General features: G+C 55.2%; 1 protein-coding gene across 1 annotated transcript in view; it reads right to left on the bottom strand.

The window, feature by feature from the left end:
* ACE (angiotensin I converting enzyme) overlaps positions 1–18,954 on the bottom strand; it is a 59,536-nt gene extending 40,582 nt beyond the window's left edge. Inside the window, exons 1-2 of the mRNA XM_073326207.2 lie at positions 18,608–18,954; positions 1,614–1,781 (exon numbers count right to left, since the gene is read on the bottom strand). Coding sequence (XP_073182308.2) covers positions 1,614–1,781; positions 18,608–18,820 — 381 coding nt within the window. The 5' untranslated portion in view covers positions 18,821–18,954. The remainder of the gene's footprint in view (positions 1–1,613; positions 1,782–18,607) is intronic.
* Between the last annotated feature and the right edge of the window lie 1,238 nt (positions 18,955–20,192).

Raw genomic sequence — 20,192 nt, 5'->3', positions numbered from 1 at the left:
TCTCCCTCCGCTCTCTACCTTTGCTGGTCTGCTCGCGTGTCTCCTGGCCCGAGAGTTGGAGGGTCAGTTCCCATCCATTCAACGTCAGCCTCCCTTCGGCCGCTGTGAAAACTCCCGCCCTCGCTTCTACAAGGCGTCCCCTCTGCCTGCTACCTCACACGCCTCTCTGACGACACTGATTGCTTTCCGATCTTCCCTCCACATCTGCCTTGGCCTTATCCTAACTTGTGGCATCACACGGGACATGAGCACGCACTGACTTACCTTTAAAGGACAACCATGGTAACTAATGGGGGGGGCTGCTCTTTTAAGGGTCAGGGGCTTGAGCCGGCCAGCCAGCCCTGTTTGATTATCACACCCAGCTGGAATGGGAGCTCCAAGTTGGCTGACTCCTGAGACTGGCCCTGGAGCAGAGAGAAAGAGCTCTGGCCCCTGCAGCCTTTTCTGGCCAGGAGACCAGCTTTGTTCTGGGTCACTTTTCCAGTTCATTCTTGGAATGAACAAACTATATACTGAGGAAAGGGCCTGCCAATGATCTGGGCGTAGAATGTAATCCTTCCTGGTCTGGGGAAACAGTCCTACTGCTGGTTATAAATAGTGACTCTATATTTACTAGATCCACGTAGGCCATGCGCAGAAGTGGATAGCTGGCTAAGAGACCTAGTCGGAACGCTCACACTGCCGTGGTATGACCAGTCAGGCATGGAATCGGAGACCCGGCTCTCCTGCCTGTCTGATCTGTGCCTATGGGGCCATGCGGGACACAGAATCTCTGCAGCACAAGTCCAGCACAGCCACGCCTCCTTCCCCCGCAGCTTTGCCCCGGAACACGCTCAGCTCCGGGGCTCCTGTGCTGACAGTGCAGATCTGGATCTGCGCATAGCAGGGCCCCCTGCTGCACGGAGTTACTATCGGGGGGGAGGGGGAGACAGTGGGAAGCAGGCCCACACTGTCTGGGTTGGTGCTTCCCACCTTTTGCCTGCAGTGGCCCATCATCCCAGTCAGAGGAGCTGCACCCACCCACAGCAGGCCCGCAGTAGGGCCAACAGGGCAGAAAAGCAGCTGGGAAAATCCTAAAGCTCCATATTTTAGCCTGAGCTGGTGACTCCCCATCAACACGGCTCCATTCACAAACCAAAAGATGGATTTTCTGATGGCCTCCTATGTCTCAAGAGCCTACCGGAGACCCAGCTGAGCCCTGAAGACTCCCCCCACCCTCCCATGCATGCACACACACCCCTGATCAATCTCTTGCTCTCTTCCCCAACCGCTCAGTGACTTGGGGGTATGTCTACATGCAGTTAGACACCCATGGCCAGCTCATGCCAGCTGACTTGAGCTCGCGAGGCTCAGGCTGAGGGGCTGTTGAACTGCAGTGTAGACTTCAGGCTCAGGCTGCAGCCCAAGCTCTGGGACCCTCTGACCGCGCAGGGTCCTAGAGCCCAGGATCCAGCCCAAACATCTATACTGAAATTAAAAAAGCCCCTTCGCCCGAGCCCATGTCAGCTGGTACAGGCCAGCCACAGGTGTCTAACTGCAGTGTAGACGTGCCCTTAGCTTCCCTGGGTGTCACTTCCCCACCCGCTCTCAGAGCAACCCGGCACGACGCCTACCTGCTGACGCTTGTCCAGGGGCAGGTTGGAAGGCCCCAGGGTCTGGATGGAGCCAATGATACTCTTCAGCTGAGTGTCTGAGAAATTCTTCCAGATGGAGCCATAGAGTTCCTTGGCTTTCTTCCCCCAGGCCTCTGTGAAGTTCTGCTCCTCCAGGGACGCCAAGATCTGGAAGGCAGGAGGAAAAGACTCTTCTGTGACAGATATTCCCCTTTCCTGGGAGAACCATTTAGCCATCGCTCCCAGGGGACCGTCTACCCTGCAGCACCTGTGCCCCACTCTATGTGGGGCTCTAGGGAGCAGGAACCAGCCCCAGCGTGGGCCACAGACTGGCAGACCTACGCATCTCCAACCAGCAGGGACCACAAGACGGCCAGCCCAACCAAGAGGGAGGCACAACATGGTCCCCTGCCTCGCTGCAACACCTGTAAAATGGAGACAACGAGAATCACCTTTGTAACATACGTGGGAGCTGTGGTACAGCAGCATGGTCTAGTGGATAGGGCACCGGGCTGGGACTCAGGAGATACCTGCCACCCACCTGCTGTGTGACCTCCGGGGTGCTACTTCACCTGCCATTGTCTGTTTCCTCTGCTGAGTTTTGTCTGTGGAGACAGTCAGCTCTTTGGGGCAGGGACTGTAACTCACTAGGGGTGTGTCTATACTGTAGCTGGAAGGGTGCTTTCCAGCATGGGTAGACAGATGCTCTAGCTCATAGGTGCCAACTCCATGAGCCCTGGAGCACCCACGGGGAAAAATTAGCGGGTGTGCCACACCCACCGGCAGCCAAGCTCCCCCCTCCTCGCCTCTTTCTCTCTCCCCTGAGCATGCCGCGTCCCCACTCCTCCCCCTCCCTCCCAGTACTTCCTGGCCTCCCCGCCACCGCCTAACAGCTGTTTGGTGGCGCTTAGAACCTTCCAGGAGAGGGGGAGGAGTGGGGAGGTGGTGGGGAAGGGGGTGGGATGGGGGCAGGGCTGGGGTGGGAAAAGGTGGGGTGCTAATAGGAGTCCTAGGTATTCTTATGAGACAATGTGCCCATCTGGTCAAGTATCCCATCTCTGGCACAGGGCAAGAATTGATATTTGACAGAAAGGCAGATCCTTCCTTCCTGCAGTGCTTGGCAATGCTGGATGGGATGATGAATCCCCCAGGTTTGAGGCAGGCTTGGTTGGGGGTGAGGAGGGAGTGCCCACTGGAGCGCGGGCAGGGGGTCTGGGGAGAGACTGTCCCAGCTTTGATGCAGTGGCTCATTTGTCAGTATTTTTGTCATTCCTTTTCCTAAATCTGGTGCAGCCACAAAACAAGGCTGGGTGGGAAGATAGCATGCACAGTACAGGACCCACTTCCCCACTGCCCTGCACTGTGGTCATTCACACTGGCACAAGGGGAAGGCCGGGGGGAAGGGGGGGAATTGTTACCATTCTGATTGGATGGCATTTTATACCCACTTTGCACTCAGGGGGCCTGATTCTCACTTACACTAAGGCCCCTTTACACCATGCTGGCAGCGTGAAGGGGCCTTGAAGTGAGGACTCCCACTTTACAGACTGCTAGAGCTATGTAAAAGGGCCCTAGAATGAGAATCAGGCCCACTTTGCACTGGTGTATATGGGTACGTCTACACTGGAGGGGGCGGGGGAGGCAGCAGCGACTCTCAGAGCTCAGATCAATGAACTCGGGCTGAAATAGCAGTGTAGACATTCTCGCTCAGGCTGCCCCCCAGGCTCTGAAGCCCTCCGCGCTGGCCTGCATGTGGGATGGGCCAGATTTGAATTCCCCAACATTAAGTTTGGGAATGTCTGAATGCAGGATTTTGGTCCGGCCAGTTATATAGACAGATAAAGGGGGAACCATAACATTTGGATCCAGGTTCAGATTCCCGATTCCTATGGTATTAAGATCCAGGGTTTGTTCATACGATGGGTATGAACGTGTAACCATTCGTGCCCAGCAAGGCCATCGGTCCGTTGGGTGGCAGGACTCCTTTCAGTCATGATTGCTTTGATCCCAATCAGCAGCAATTCCCCCATCTGTTGAAATGACCTCCCGCATTATCCTGCACTCCACTGGCTTCTGGCAACTGACATCAAGGGCTCATTGCACAGATCTGCATAGATAACCCTCGCACTGCAGCTGTGCAGATGAAAACCATGTGGCTCAGTGGCTCACGAGGAAGTTGCTGTGTAAGGACCGTGCCTTACAGGAGAATTGGCTAGGAAAGGGGAAATAATCAGAGGAGATGCACAGGGTGGCACTGATCTCTGACATTTATAAGAGGAGACACCGATTTCCAGCCAAAGTGGAAATCGCTCCAAGCCCCACTCCCTGCCTGGAGCTTCTCCAGCGGGCAAACAAGCGCCAGAAAAAGTGTTATGCACGGTCCCGCTTTTGAACTGAACAGAAGCAGCAGGTGGATTCTAGGTGGCTGGCGGGTAAATGTGCGTCTATTGCAGCCCTGCTGGCATCTTCAACAGGCAAGGTTGAATAACCCGCACTGTTTGCAGGGGAAAAAACTACCAGTCATAGAATCATAGAATATCAGGGTTGGAAGGGACCTCAGGAGGTCATCTAGTCCAACCCCCTGCTCAGAGCAGGACCAATCCCCAACTAAATCATCCCAGCCAGGGCTTTGTCAAGCCTGACCTTGCAAGGGTGAGGCTCCATTTCTAAGTGGGCTATAAATGATTAACAGGAAATTATGTGGTGTTTTCACACACGGTTAGAGAATCCAACAAGTCAATCACAGACTATCAGGGTTGGAAGGGACCTCAAGAGGTCATCTGGTCCAACCCCTCAAAGCAGGACCAATCCCCAGTTTTTGCCCCAGATCCCTAAATGGCCCCCTCAGGGATTGAGCTCACAGTATTTGCCAATACTGAGACTTTTGCTTTAAACTACGGAAACAAACCAACCAACAAGTGGCGAGAGTGTAGCGTGTGCATTTCACTCGGGAACAGGCTGCAGTAAATGTCTCTACACACAAGCGGAGTTCTGGGAAGTTGAAAGGCACAGTGGACGGAAAACAGAAAGCAGCAGCCGTTTCATAGTTACATACACATCACTCTATCTATTTGTCTACCTAAAGTATTTCCAGCATGCCCCTCACTCTTCTGTCTAGGCACCAGCAGCATCTAGATGAATCAGACAAAAATCTATGGCATATAAAGAGATACACTGAATTCAGCTATATATTAAGTTTACAGTGTGTGTTGTGAGCACACAATCCAGCCAACTAACTCCCATTTGTATTCAAGAGCCAGCATGGTTTAGTCTAGTGACTAGCAAGGGGGCCTGGGAGACCTAGGTTCTATTCCCATCTCTACCGCTGACCTGCTAGGGGACTTTGGGCAAGTCGCTTTGCCATCTTGTGCCTCAGTTTCCCCAGCTGTAAAATGGGAACAACGACACTGGCCTCCTTGGTAAAGTGTGATGGAAAGTGCTAGCTAAGAGCTACGTATTAATTATAACATTATTAATAAGTGAGTGAGCTGGAGGGTTATTTAGTGATGTGGGCACCAGGCTGCTGGGCAATCGCACTGTCTGATGTCACACAGCCCCTCTCAGGTGGCAATGGCCTCAGGGTAGCTGGCTTCGAATTGGGAAGAGACCCATAGATCTAGCTTTGTGCCCTGCAAGATCTGAATGACCCTAGGAGTAATTAGGGTTCCTGTAAATGCTACTGTGTTCATTTGTTACAGACGCAGGGCTCCCTCCAATGAACAAAACGAGACCCTTTTAACCCTCCTGAGCCTGGCTCCCAGTGCAGATGCTTGGAGCAGGCATCAAACCCAAGCGCCAAGCAAGGCAGCCACCAGCCCCACCCATTGTCACTTAGCTGGCTCCATTCACAGACAGCTGGCACTTGAGTAGCTGTCAGGTGACAATACAGAGCAATGTTAAATACCCAGTTTGCAGCGGTGGGGGACGGAAAGGTGGCTCTGGAATGGGCCCTAAGAGCCCGGGAAAAGGGCTGAGTCGGCTCTTTTGCTTGGGAGCGTCTGGTGGGCAGATATGATGATGAGCCCAGAGACGCTCCATCGTCCGCTGCTCAGCCCGGGGCCCACTCTGCACTCTCTTTAACGCTCCAGGAAGTTCAGAGGCAACTCCACATCCCTTCCGTTTCTCACACTCCACCTGGTGCAGAGGGGTCACACCAGGCTCCCCCTGCCAACCAAGCCCTGCAGTGAGGGGCAGGAAAGGCAGGCACACAGGGAGGTCTCCACACCCCTCCATGCCACAGAGGAGGTCTCCTCACTGGCATGGAGGGAGCCCAGCGGGACGGTGGATGGGACAGAGAATCCAGGCATAGATGGAGCCATTAGTCCACAACCCCCTGTGGCAGGGTCAGCCTCCACGATGCCCCCTTGTGGCCTGCTATGGCACTACTCACCCTACCTCAGTTTCCCTGGAGGTAAAACTCTGTTTCAGGGATCTGCACCTTGTAATAGGGCTTCCTGCCAGACCCTCTCTGCACCTGCTGGCTCCTCCCCACTGCTGGTTGGGCTTGAGACCCAGCTCAGTTCCGGTCCTCAGCCTTTCTTCTCAGAGTGTGTGTTCTCTCACATTAATCCCTGTCCACACCCCGGCCTACCCGCCCCAGGGAAGCTCTTTCAGGCAGTTGCTTCTCTCAGCACCCCCAGGCACAGTGCTGATAACTAGCGTTGCCAATGGGCCGGTTTTTGCCTTGCCCGTTGCAGTGCAAGAGATGTAAGGAGCTGGGGGGGGGGGTGAGGGTTGCCATGCGCACCCGCAGCCGTGCGAGCAGCAATCTTGTAACTACCAGCCATGCACATCACAGCTGGAAGCAACTGGCACCCAGGTCCCACGCTGCATCCTGGGCCCGCCCCTGCCAAAACCATGGCCGCTCCTCCTGGGGCTGGGGACCTGAAAGCAGGACAGACCTGAGGCTCGCCAGCAGAGAGGGGTAAGGAGACCCCTGCCTCCCTCACCCCACTCTTTACCCATCCCTGCTGGTGAGGCTTAGGTCTTTCCCGCTTCCCTGAGCCCTCGTGGGAGCCCTCCCCTGCCAACACCATCATCCCCGCAGGGGGCACCAGGAAGTGAGACAGACCCACTGGTTCACCACCAGGGAGGGGTAAGGACCCTCTTTGTCGGCAGGGGGGTTGGCCCGTGCCCAGTTTTTCTGCATCTCAGAAGTGGCAACCCTACGGATCACAAACCAACAACAGTCCCAAAAGAAAACCTAAAGGGCCCTCCACCCTCCTGGGCTCCCTCTCCATCCTGCTCTCTCGTACACTACTGACCTTCCCACCTCTCTTCCTGGAGATCCAGCTTTTACCTGAGCCACTAACCCTCAGAGTTTCCTCCCCGGCAGGGGTGCTGGAACTAGGGGTGCTGCAGCACCCCCGGCTTGAAGTGGTTTCCATCCTATACAGGCTTTGCAGTTTGATTCAATGGCTCTCAGCACCCCCACTGTACAAATTGTTCCAACTTCACTGCTCCCTGGAGTCCTTCCCACAGGCTGGGATCCTTGTTTCCAGTCTACCTACAGGCCACAGATTCATAGATTCATAGATAGTAAGGTCAGAAGGGACCATTATGATCATCTAGTCTGACCTCCTGCACAATGCAGGCCACAGAATCTCACCCACCCACTCCTGCAATAAACCTCTCACCTATTTCTGAGCTATTGAAGTCCTCAAATCGTGGTTTGAGGTTTGACCTTCCCCCCCAAGCCTGCCCCAGGAGCCTCCTTCTCCCCTCTCAGCCCCTCTCAGGGGACAACTTTCCTTCGGCAGCTCTGCTCCCTCACTGGGCTCTCCCAGGCCTCTATGGAAGCCACCTGTCTCTTTCCTAGCTACAGCTGATAACTGACTGAAGCCACCTGATTCCCAGCCGATCAGGATCAGCTTGGGGGGGGCTCATTTCACCCTCTTCCATCCCTGCACAAAGCCCACCTAGGCAGAGTTTCAGCAGGGAGAGATGAATGCCGTCCTAAAGAACCCAAGCCCTGCAAAGCTCAGAGTAGTTCTGGGCCCCGGGTGCAGGATCCAGAGCCTTTCGCGTGGGGGACCGTAGAGCACATCCAGCCAGTGACACTAGCCCTAGTGACAGAGAGTTATTGCCATGTCTCTGGTGAGCCAGGGATGGGCAGCTCGCACTGTTAGTGTACTCACTGCAGGAGAAAGAGAGGACCTCTGACGTCCACGGCTGCCAGCCTGACACCTTGCCCCGGTGCTATGCCCACCTCAACACCTACTGTCCCCGCCCCCGTTTTTCAGCCTGAACTGGGTTTCACGTGCCAGGAACAGCAGATTCACCCTACTTTCGTTTCTGGGGCGCGCCCCTTTCTTAGGCTGTGTTACAAGCAGACTGGACCTGCTCAGCAACACTGGGAACGGATGCAACCTGTAGAGTTCACGGCAAAAAACCAAGATCTCAGAAACAAACTGCAGTGACGCAGGGTCGTTTGTAGGGGCTGAACCTGGCACCCCATGCTCTAAAAATCCTGGCCTGGCTGAGCTAAAGAAGCACGTTTGTTAATGCAAAGCCTGTAACAGACTCATAAAACCTCTCCTGGGGCCCAGCCACTCGAGAGCAAGAAAGAGCAACCAACGGGTTATGGGGAGTTGTTTAAACATGGGTGGAGAATTTTGGATGACTTATTTTTCTTCATAGATTCCAAGCCCAGAAGGGACCACTGCGATCAGCTCGTCTGGCCTCCTGTACGACACAGGCCTAGAACTGCCCCCCACAAACTCATGTTTGAACTAGAGCAGATCTTTTAAACAACATCCAGTGATGGAGAATCCGCTGTGACCCGTGGTCAATTGTTCCAATGGTTATTTGCTAGGAATTCGCCATCACCTCTAGCAGACCTCTCATTACACAGGATCTGGGTGAGGGCCTCAGCGCCTGATCCATTGACTTCTATGAGAGTTTTGTCTGAGTAAGGAGCCCAGGGTTTGGCTCAGTCCAAGCCAGATGAGCTTGACCCCAAATGTAACGGAGTAAAGCGCGCATGGCCGCGGGGACTGGCTGTCAGTCTGCAGGGTCAAAAGGCAAAGCAGCTTCCTGGTAGCTGTTCTTGCTTGTGGCATGTTGTGACGAAGCGGGAGTGTTCTTAATGTTTCCTCTGAATATTGTGGGGGTGCCTCAGTTTCCCCTCTGCAGTTCTTAAGTATCTAGATGGTGGGATAAGGGTGTATGATCATTGCAGAGCCCTAGAGGGCAGGTGTGTGCAGGGGTCTGGACACAGAGAATGGCCGACACCCTGTTTCCTGGCAACTGGGCCCTTCCCCCCTGCAAGGTGAGAGCTAAAGGGTTGGAGAACAAAGGAATCCGGTGACCTCCTGGCCTGGGAAAGGGACAAAGCCCAGAGGAGGAGGGGCTGGAGAGAGTTTCAGTTTGGGGCTGGCTGGGGACAAGGAGTGAAGTGCAGACGTGGTTGTCTGGCTCGCTGCCCCCCAAAATGGACCCAGCTGAGGGGTCCTGTTCTCTGCACCGACAAGCTCTGTGTTAGACCATGTTCCTGTCGTCTAATAAACCTTCTGTTTTACTGGCTGGCTGAGAGTCACATCTGACTGCGGAGTTGGGGGGCAGGACCCTCTGGCTTCCCCAGGAGCCCGCCTGAGCGGACTGGCGGTGGGAAGCGCACGGAGGGGCAGAGGATGCTGAATGCTCCAAGGTCAGACCCAGGAGGGTGGAAGCTATGTGAGCTGGGTGTCCTGAAGACAGTCTGCTCCCAGAAAGGAGACTTCCCCAGAATCCTGCCTGGCTTTGTAGGGAGCAGTTCCAGAGCATCGCCCGGGGACTCCGTGACACATGTGTTAATATTTTGTTGGCTGGAAATGCTGACGTTACAAGATGGGCCTGGTCCAGATCTGACAGCCTAGCAGCAGGGGAAGGAAAACATGCGAAGTGCCTGTTCTTGGGGCAGTCTCTGAGAGTTTATTTGGTAGCTCATTAGCTGCCATTTAAGCCTTTTCAGCCAGTCTCCAGCTAGGCTGGGTTGTTTCATTTCATTCTCTTCCTCATTACTCAGGCCTCACTTCCTGGGCAGCGGATGTGGGTGGATACAGCCGAAGGGGGCATGCGGCCGTGCCTGGGCGTAGGGTGACCAGACAGCAAGTGTGAAAAATCGGGACGGGGGATGGGGGTAATAGGTGCCTATATAAGACAAAGCCCTCAATAGCAGGACTGTCCCTATCAAATCAGGACATCTGGTCACCCTAGCTGGGTGTGTGGAACAGCTCATCGCTTCGACCCTCTTTGGAGTCGCACAGATCAGGGTTTGATCACACAGCCATTTGAAGAAACCTTCGCACAGGTACCCAGATTTGCTCTTCTCCTTCCAGACGGCAAATCACCAAGCAGAAAGGAGACCAGGCGGCTCAGGAGAACCCGCCCACATAGCAAGTAGCTGGCGGCCAGCTCCTGAGGCTGAAAACCGGTTGCCCCGAGCTGCTGGGCAGATGCTCAGAGAGGCACGGTGCAGGTGGGAGTTGAGTCAGTGCCCGAGCCATTCACCAGGAGACAGAAGGGCTCCATTCCCCAGAGCCTGCGCTCCCAGAGCTCTGCCTGGCAGCTCAGCATGGCTCCCCTCCCTTTAGAACAGCCACCTTTGAAAATGGACAGTTACTAATCTTTGATCCAGTTCAAAGGTCCACTGTCCCAGCCCCCACACCTCACCGCTCTGCCTGCTGCCTCTCTTATGGCTAATGAAGCAAGGAGGGTAAAGGGGAGAACGCCCCGGTAGGGCACCTAGCTTTGCAGATCAATGAGATCTATTGACGGCCTGCAATTTTCAAAGCTGAGTTTCAGATATGCAGGGTGAGGGGGAATGGTCTCTGCTACCCCCGCTCTGCTCAAAGCACACTTACACTTACACCCCATCAAAATCCCTTCAGCATGTGATTCCCGGGCCTTTTCAGCCTGTCAGTCACACTCCTTTAATCACCAGAGGCCTCGTGCATGAGGCACAGGGTGGTCCCTCTGCTGCTCCCTGCCTTCCTCCCTCCCCCATGCTGACCCCACGGTCTCTCCAGGACTCTCTGCCCAGGAAGTTAACCAGGAGATTACTGCACTGCCTCAAGCCCACTGGGGTGTCCCTTCTGTGGGGTTCTGCGATTGCTGAGGATTGGATTCTACAGCCGTGAGTTTCCAAGAGTCTCTTGCACGGCACCCAAGCAAGTGTAACACTAACGCACGCCTTGCACGGAGGAGCAATGGCAAGATCCCAGTGCAACTCTGAAGATTTTCTGATAGTTGTGTTTCCCGGGGGAATGAGGGGCAAGTGCTGTATCTGAGGAAACACTGGAGAAGAGGCACACAATTTAGATAGACAGATAGATATATATGGGGATGGAATGATCATCAGATAGATAGATAGATTTTTTGGGGGTCCTGGATCTTGCAAATATACTATATGAAATAAAATGTTTTGTCAGGCTAGATCTTATCAGCCTTCTCACCGCCTTCCCTTTAAACAGCGGATTGTTTCGGTAAATGTCACTGATTGCTAATTACCAGGAAGAAAGCTAGAGAACATTCGAAACTCTCTCTTCCCCAGGCCCAGACAGCTATCGGGAATACCAGTGCAACACAAGGTAGCCACTGGACTCAGATTCTCCGCTGCCCTGTTGTCAGTGAGACCTTTGCAGGGGGGGTGTCAAGTGCTCACAGAGGAGAATGGCAGCGTTCTACACCTGCCAGACAGTCACTTCGCACTGGTGCAAACGAAGACTCCAGGTGCAGACCAACAGGGAATCAGGCCCATGATCCATATATCAAAGCAGAAGGCATCGTCCTCCCCACAGGGCTTTATTTCCATCCTGCTCCATATGGTGAATCACTCCTCTATCATTGCCGCTGGGGTTTCTCTGGTGTCTTAGCTTTCTGCACTGAGAGAGGTGGGCCCCTGGGTCTCAGCATGCTTTGTGAGGGGAGGGACATGAAAAATCCAACCAATATACATTTATGAAGCTCTCTCGGCTCTAGATTAGTATTTCTGTGGCTCTGATTGCTGGTTTGGGACAGCACATAGGTTTTAGGCACCCTCAACTGGGATGACCTGCATAACTCACTCGTGGATTTGGGCTAGAGGATGGGGCACTCGACTGACACCCTGGAAACTTTGCTTCCATTTCCAGCTCTGCCACTGCCTGCTGGGTGACCTTGGGCAAAGCACTTACCGTCCCAGCCTTTGTCTCTGTTAGACTGTAAGCTCTTTGGGGCAGGGGCTGCCTCTTGCTTTTAGCACAGCGCCACGGGGCCCTGGCCTCAGTCATAGCCTGTAGGTGATACTGTAATACCAGTGACGAATAGCCCCCATGGCTAATGTGGCCATCTCACACTCAGGCCGGTAGCTTTCATACCACAGCAGTCTCTCTCAGTCTCATCCTTCCCCACTGGAGAGTCTGCATCCTCCCCCATGGCCCCGTTACACTCCTGTTCGGTGCACACCTCGCTCTCCCTGCCCCATGCCGGCTACAAGCTCCTCCTGCCCGCCCCCAGACTGCATGAGGAGGTCGACCTAGGCTCAGATTCATTCACACAGACCTGAGCCAGCTTCCCTCCCCCCGCCCTGCAGTGGAAGCAGCTTTAAACCCCAAGCAGCTCCATGGCAGCCTCAAGGCTAGAAGTGGCTGAAACTGCTGTCCTGGCCAACCCCTTCCCTAGCCACAGCAGCCCACACTTTAGGCTATATTAGGTGTGGCTCCTCCCCCCGCAGCCCCAGGGCCCTTCCAGTCTCAGGGGCTCCCCGCATGCAGGGGTAGACCCGAGGGCAAAATCAGTCTCCTCTGGACCTTTGGAGCATTGGCCTCTGGAGACAGGGAGGGGGTTGGCCAGGACACGCCGCGGGCCCTACACTTCTCTGCTGAAGCATCGACGAGCTAACGTTTACTGGGCCTGATCCCCGGCTGGTGTAAATCAGCAGCTCCACTGAAGTTAATGGCGCTCTGGCAATTTACGCCGCGAAGGATCCGGCCTGTTCTCTTTATTCCTGTTGAGGTGTAGGCATGCGTCAGTCATGCAGAAACCTGCCGGGCTGGTGCAAACGCCACTCGCTGAGGGCTGGGATAATGGAAGAGACGTGTCATTCTGGTGCTTTCTCGTCTGCTAGGCCATTCAGACCCCATGGAAGAGCCTCCGGCTCGGGCAGGCTGGGGAGAGCCCCAGTAGATTCACCCCTCCCTTCTGCCTGGCTTGGCTGATAAGGAAAGTCACCTGTGGAGGCTTGCTAGACTCAGCCTTGCCCAAAAAATAGAGCTTGCTCACAGCTCTATTCCCCAAACGAGGGCTTTGGGGAGGAGCCCCAGCTGCACTATGAGAGAGCTGTCACCCTTTGCCACCGTGCCAACTGCCAATCCCCTGTGCTAACCACTAGCCCCCACTCCCGTCCTAAGCTGAAAGTGGACGAGATAGCACAGTTCCTGTTTTCTGTCCCTGCTCCTGTTCTCCTTTTAAAATGTACGAACCTCCAAAGTCATATGGTGCATGTGTCGTTAAACAGACACTACAAAACACACAGGCTCAGCTCTCACGCAGGGGTGGATCAGCACAGTCCATGCTGCTGAAGTTCTGACCCAAGGAACATGAGATAACACTGAAACCTTGGGCCAGAGCCTTGGCTTTGAGTCTTGTCCCCTTGTGCCATAGACTCAAAAAGGGCCTTGCGTTCCAGGGAGCCTGAGCCAATAGGACAGCCCTAGGGATTGCCGCACCTGGCACAGGTTAAAGCAGCCCTGAGGCAGTTCTAATATATGCTGTGGGGCATAGCAAGTGCTCAGCTGCCCCCAGGAGTGGGGGAGAGATAAAGATAACTTAGGGCCACCGTTGACCTCCCAGCTGGTCCAGGCTGCGCATGATTTGGCTGGACCCAAGGTTTCTGACCTTTTTCCTTTCGTCAGCTTGATTTCTCCACCTTAATTGTGCACGAACATCGGTGTTCATTGGTGAGCAGGACATTTGTCCTGCAGAAGCAGTGATGCCCAGCGGCTAGAGCAGGGGCTTGGGGTTCCCTGCTGCTTGCTCTTGAGTAAGTCACTTTCCCTTTCCTGCGCCATTAAAAGGGGCACGGTGAGATTTAATTCAGGTGGCAGAGGTGTTTGTGAGCCTGGCATTACGGGGGGCTACATAGCTGCCCAGGGCTCTTCTTGTAAGCACTGAAGTGAGATCATTTCACAGCTACCGCTCTCCAGCAATCCAGCAGCAGAATGTTGCCTTGTATTGCCCCCAACCTTGCCAGGCTAGGAGAATGCACACGGGGCGCAGATGCCTCTGAGTGAAGAACTCCCTGTGATTTCTTGATTGCCCTTGCAGGGCTGTAAATGGCCAAGCAACACCCCCTTCAGGGGGCTGCTCTGTTGAATGTGGTGAATCTGGACCATCCCCTCTGAGAAAGAGACAGCTGGCCCTCCAGACATGCATGAGGGGCCATGGTGGAGTCTCCTCCAGGCATGGAGAGGAGACATTGGCTGCTTTGGCGGAGACGCAGCTATCTCCGGGTGAGAAAGGATTGTCTCACGGTACCAGCAACTGAGTGCTGCAGACTGAAGAAGTCCTTCAAGCAGATTATTGGAATGGGAATCCGTCTGCTGGTGCCAAAATGGGTCTGGAAACACCCAGATGCAGGCACACATTGCCATTCGTAAGATGGATGCTTAGCACACACACACTCACGCACATTTGAAATGCACACATCACACACACATTCTTATAAATACAGGCACATATGCATATGCATGTCGTTGTTGGCATCCTTCAGTCTTGAGAGAGCCTGGGTATGCACACCCTTGAGGGGTAAAGAATTTACTCAGTTGGTTTTATGGCAGCTGTGAACCTGGCTGAAGAGACCCACTGGAGAGAGACATTCGCTGCCGCATCTGTCACATTTAAAGGTGATGTTTCCACCCTTTGGGCTCTGTCTTCTGCGAGCTCTTTTCTCCTCTGCTAAACTGGACACCTTCCTCTTGGAACTCGGGAGACCTCTGTTAAGCTCTTGTTTCCAAAGGCTGCGGTCTTGAGGGCGATCTTCCCAGTTGTCCACATCCATGTCCATTTCTTTGAGGTCTCGCTTGCACACATCCTTGAAACGCAATGTTGGGCGTCCTTTGAGTCTTTTTCCAGATGCCAGTTCACCACGGAGGATGAACTTTGGGATGTGCCCATCATCCCTGCAGCACACATGCCCAAGCCAGCGGAGGCGTCTCTGTCGGAGGAGCGTTTGCATGCTGGGTATGATGGCCCGTTTGAGCACCTCAGTGTTGGTGACTCTGTCCCTCCGGGAGATTCCAGAGATTCGACGAAGGCAATGCATATGAAAGCTGTTGAGCCTCTTTTCCTGGTGAGAGAATAAGGTCCATGTCTTGCTCCCGTACAAAAGTGTGCTGATAACACATGCATGATACACACAGATCTGTGTGTGTTCTCTCGGGCTGTTGTTTTGCCAGACCCTTTTGTTCAGTCTAGACAGTGTTGTGGCAGCTTTTCCAGTGCGGATGTTGAGTTCCGTTTCAAGTGAGAGGTTGATCGCAAGAGTGGATCCCAGGTACATGAACTCGTTCACCACTTCAAGTTCATAGTTGTTGATCTTGATGGACGGTGCTTCCTCAACTCCTTGGCTCATTATGTTCATCTTTTTTAGGCTTATAGTAAGCCTGAAGTCTTGGCAGGCTTTGGAAAAACTGTCCGTTAGGTTTTGAAGATAAGTTTCTGTGTGGGTTGTCACTGCTGCATATTCAGCAAAGAGGAAGTGTTGGATAAGGGCCTCCCGAGTCCTGGCTTTAGATCTGAATCTTGCATGTGCACATATACATAAACGCCCCACCCCTCAATCATAGAATCGTAGGACTGGAAGGGACCTCAAGAGGTATCTAGTCCAGTCCCCTCCACTCGTGGCCAGACTAAGGATTATCTAGACCAGTGGTTCCTAGACTCATTCCGCTGCTTGTGCAGGGAAAGCCCCTGGTGAGCCAGGCCGGTTTGTTTACCTGCCGCGTCCGCAGGTTCGGCTGATCGCGGCTCCCAGTGGCCGCGTTTGGCTGCTGCAGGCCAATGGGAGCTGCTGGAAGCGGCGGCCGGTATGTCCCTCGGCCCGCGCCGAGGCCAGGGATGAGGGGTTTGGGGTGCAGGCTGCCCCAGGGCTGCGGAGGGGAGAGAGGACTCCCCCGAGCCCTTTTTCATCGCAGCAGCCTGGGACCTGGGGAGAGGCACCTCTCCCCGCCGCGGCAGCTCCAGGGCTGGGGAAGAGGCACCTCTCTCCTCTCCAGTCCAAGGCCCTGCATCTGCGCGCCTGCACGGCCCTTGATAGCCTGCTGCACAGCCACGCAGCTTAGAGGGAATTTAGGTCTAGACGGTCCCTAACAGGTGTTTGTCTAACCTGCTTTTTAAAATCTCCGATGATGGAGATTCCACAACCTCCATAGGCAATTTATTCCAGTGCTTGACCACCCTGATAGTTAGAAAGCTTTTCCTAATGTCCAACTTAAGTTGTAGCAAGGATGGTTTAAGCCCATGGCTTCTTGTCCTACCCTCAGAGGTTAAATAATTTTTCTCCCTCCACCTTGTAACAACCTTTTATGTATTGAAAACTGTTATCATGTCCCCTCTCAGTCTTCTCTTCTCCAGATTAAACAACCCCATTTTTTTCAATCTTCCCTCAGAGGTCATGTTTTCGAGACCTTTAGTCATTTTTGTTGCTTTTCTCTGGACTTTCTCCAATTTGTCCACATCTTTCCTGAAATGTAGCACCCAGAACAGGACACAATACTCCAGTTCAGGGCTAATCAGTGTGGAGTACAGCAGAAGAATTACGTCTTGTGTCTTGGTTACAACACATCTGATATTACAGCCCAGAATAATGTTCGCTTTTTTTGCAACAGCGTTACACTTAAGCTTGTGCTCCACTATGACCCCCAGATTCCTATCTACAATACTCCTTCCTAGGCAGTCATTTGCCTTTTTGTATGTGTGCCACTGATTATTCCTTCCTGAGTGGAGTACTTTGCATTCGTCCTTATTGAATTTCATCCTATTTACTTCAGACCATTTCTCCAGTTTGTCCAGATCATTTTGAATTTTAATCCTATCCTCCAAAACACTCACAACCCTCCCAGCTTGGTACCATCCGCAAACTTTATAAGTGTGCTCTCTATGCCATTATCCAAATCATGGATAAAGATAATGAACAGAACCGGACCCAGAACATCCCTCCAGAACCCCACTCGATATGCCCTTCCGGCTTGACTGTGAACCACTGATAACAACTCTCTGGGAATGTTTTTTCCAACCAGTTATGCACCCACCTTATAGTAGCTCCATCTAGGCTGTATTTCCCTAGTTTGCTCACGAGAAGGTCTTGCAAGACAGTATCAAAAGTCAAGATTTACCATGTCTACCGCTTCCCACATCCACAAGGCTTGTTACCCTGTCAAAGAATATACATATGTATGGCTACGTGTGCACATATGTATATTCTTTGAGAGAGTAACAGAGTAATGTGGGGGGGAGGGATAGCTCAGTGGTTTGAGCTTTGGCCTGCTAAACCCAGGGTTGTGAGTTCAATCCTTGAGGGGGCCATTTAGGGATCTGGGGCAAAAATTGGGGATTGGTCCTGCTTTGAGCAGGGGGTTGGACTAGATGACCTCCTGAGGTCCCTTCCAGCCCTGATATTCTATGATTCTAATGTATATATACAGGTCTAGCCACATGCACACACATACACTTAGATACTCCCCTGCGGCCAGACCTATACACTGTACACACACTTCCACGTATACATGTACATTTGCACACACCTATGTATATAGACATTTATTACCCCCCCACACACACTTACAGACACATCTAGTGTCACCTCGTCACTGACATGCCAGGTCCAGCCCAATGGAAGTCAGTGGGGTTACCGAAGGTTGGCATCATCGCCTAGACCAAAGTTGTACGCATACAGATAGGTCCCAGCACACAACACACACCCATTCAGCCAGGCCCACGGTGCGCACATAGACACACGCAGACTCTACAAAATCACCAGTGGGCCAGATCCTCAGCTGCCCGACACAACCCTCCCCTGATCCTGGCGCCTCTGGGCAACGGGCCGTCCCCCTGGTGCAGCAAGGGTCTTGGCACACAGGGGAACTGGCACCGAAATGAAACTTTAATTCGTGGCCCGGGGCCAAAGGCAGGTGCCAGGGGCTGTATCCACTCAGTCCCTTGCCTCCGGTTCAAGCTAGAGCAGCCTCCTGTGGCTCCTGTACCCCACAGCTCCCAGGGCTCTTACAGCAACCGGGAATCCCCAGGCCAGGGGACCCCATCCACCCTCCCTCCCCTCCCCGGCACGGGCAGGCAGGGGAAGCAGAGATCCCACTGCAGGAAGGAGACGCCCCGGAGCTAGGACAAGTCTCCAGAGCGGAGCCAGGCAGGGACACGCGTCGCCCCAGCACCTCCAGCCAGCAGCCAGGGCACCGACACGCGGCATCCCAGCGCCGCGGGGACACGGGCAGGGAGCTCCGGGCCCCAGGCTCGCCGCCGCCCCGGGGAAAGGGCCGCACCTGAGCCGCTCTCCAGCATCCCCGCGGCTTCCCGGCCGGGCTCCCTCCAGCCGCTCGCCCCGTCTAGTTCGCAGGGTCCCGAGCGATGGCGCGTCCGTGTCCCGTCCCCCGTCCCCCCGCAGCTCCCAGCCGGTCCGAGTCAGCTCCTCAATCCCCCCCCCAGCCCCTTCCTCCCCGGCAGCCCCCCGGGCACCTCCCCAGGGGGGGTCCTCCCCGTGCCAGCCCCCAGGCAGGAGCGGCACAGAGTCAGCCCGGGGACCCCGGGGCCAGGCGGAGGGGAGGGGTCCTCTGCTTCCCCCCGTGCTCGATGCCCCTAGGCAGGGGCGGGGGGATGGCACCGACCCTAAATGGCACCTGCTCCCCCCGGGAGGGGCTGGGCGGCCCTGGGGGGGTTCTCTGTGCTGCAGCCCCCCTCCCCACACCAGCCAGCGGCGTGGCCCCAAAGACACCCCCCTTGGAGACCCCGCCCGGGGCTCCTACCTGGCGCTGGGCGTTGGGCTCGGTGAGGTTGGTGTTGTAATCCCAGCTGGCGGACACGCTCCGGAACAGGACCACCTCGGCGGAGCTGTTGTACCCCTGCGCGAAGACGGCAGCCCCCGGCTCGCTGGCGCTGGTGTCGGGGGGCAGGAGCCCGGCTTCCAGGGCCACCGCCCCGCCGAGCCAGAGCAGCAGCAGCCGCAGAGCTGGGGGCATCCTGGCACCCGAGCGCGCCTCCGGTCCAGGGGTCTCCCCGGAGCGCCTGGCCAGGGAGCCTCCCGCAGCGGCCGGCGGCTTATAAGCTCTGCCCAGACCCTGCCCACCGAGCCGGCCTCTCCCAGCAGATAAGAGGGAACATGTTACTCTCCCTTCCGCGGCGCGCAGCGGGAGCCCGAGCAAAGAGCGACTCGCGGTGCCAAAGTCCTTCCATGCAGCGCGGGGAGGGGAGGGGAGAGGGAATTGGGGAGGGGGGGAGAAGGGGAGTGGGGAGGAAGAGGAGGAAGGGCGAAGGGGAGAGAGAGTGGGAAGGGGGAAGGAGGATAGAGAAGGAGGAGGGAGAGAAAAGAGAAATGGGGGGGACAGAGGAAGGGGGAAGATGGAGAAAGAGAGGACCCGGTGGGAAGGAAAAGAGCAGAAGGAGGGAGAAGGGAAGATGGGGGGGGGGCACTGGGACCTGGCTCCTTAGAGCTCCATGAAAGCAGGATCCCTGCTTCCCTGGGCACTGGGCCCCTTGCCCCCCAATTCCATCTCCAAAGGAATGCCAGGCGCTCCCCCTCTGGGCAGCCAGCTGCCTCCCCATGCAGCCCCCTGTGCCCACCCGGAGCCCAGCTTCTCCCCTGCGCCGTCCGCCAGCTGAGGGTGCACAGAGGTTGGAGGGCAGGGAGCCACACCGGCCTGGGCTGAGCTGGGATAGGCTCATCCTCGCTTTGGGGTTTCTTTCCTGTCCCCCTCCCCCAGTCTCCCAGCTGAGCTCAGGCAGACACTTAGGGTGGCTTTGGCAAGTCCCCAGCGGCAGGCTGCAGGCCAGAGCCTGCTGGTGCTTGGAGAGGTGCAAACTGCAGTCCGTGGAATCCCACTGCTGTGAGCAAGGGGAGCAACAGGCCCCAGGAAGAGCCTTTGCTGAGCCCTTGATCCCACCAGGCCAGGGGTGCATGGATTTGTTCTGCCCTTTTCCTGTGGATAGGATCCTCGAGGGGGTCGCCAGCCCCCTTTTCCTTCTCCTAGTGCTAAATGGGAGGGGGTTCCTGGCTGGATCCCAAAGAGGGATCTGGGGGAATATGGGAAAGGGTGAGAAGCACTGGCCTATTCTGCATCTGGTCAGGTGGAGATCAGGGCTTGCGTGAGTGTCACAAGCCAGGTAAGGCGGGGGTGGTGCTGGAAGGATGGGGCTCACATGCAGGAGGAGACGGGTAGATTATTCCACCCCCTTGGCTTGGCTGAGCCGCCTTTGACCCAGGCTGCAAGTTCTGCTGGGTTTCTATCAGTGGCTGGCCCATTCCTTTCCCCTGCAGCCTTCGCTTCACATTAGACAGATCGCGGTGCCGTTCCACCCCGGCAGCTCTTTTGTTCCCGAGCTCCATGAGCTGAC

Source organism: Lepidochelys kempii, chromosome 27, assembly GCF_965140285.1.
Source record: "Lepidochelys kempii isolate rLepKem1 chromosome 27, rLepKem1.hap1, whole genome shotgun sequence".
NCBI lineage: Eukaryota > Metazoa > Chordata > Testudines > Cheloniidae > Lepidochelys > Lepidochelys kempii.
This window is presented reverse-complemented; position numbering and strand designations above follow the sequence as displayed.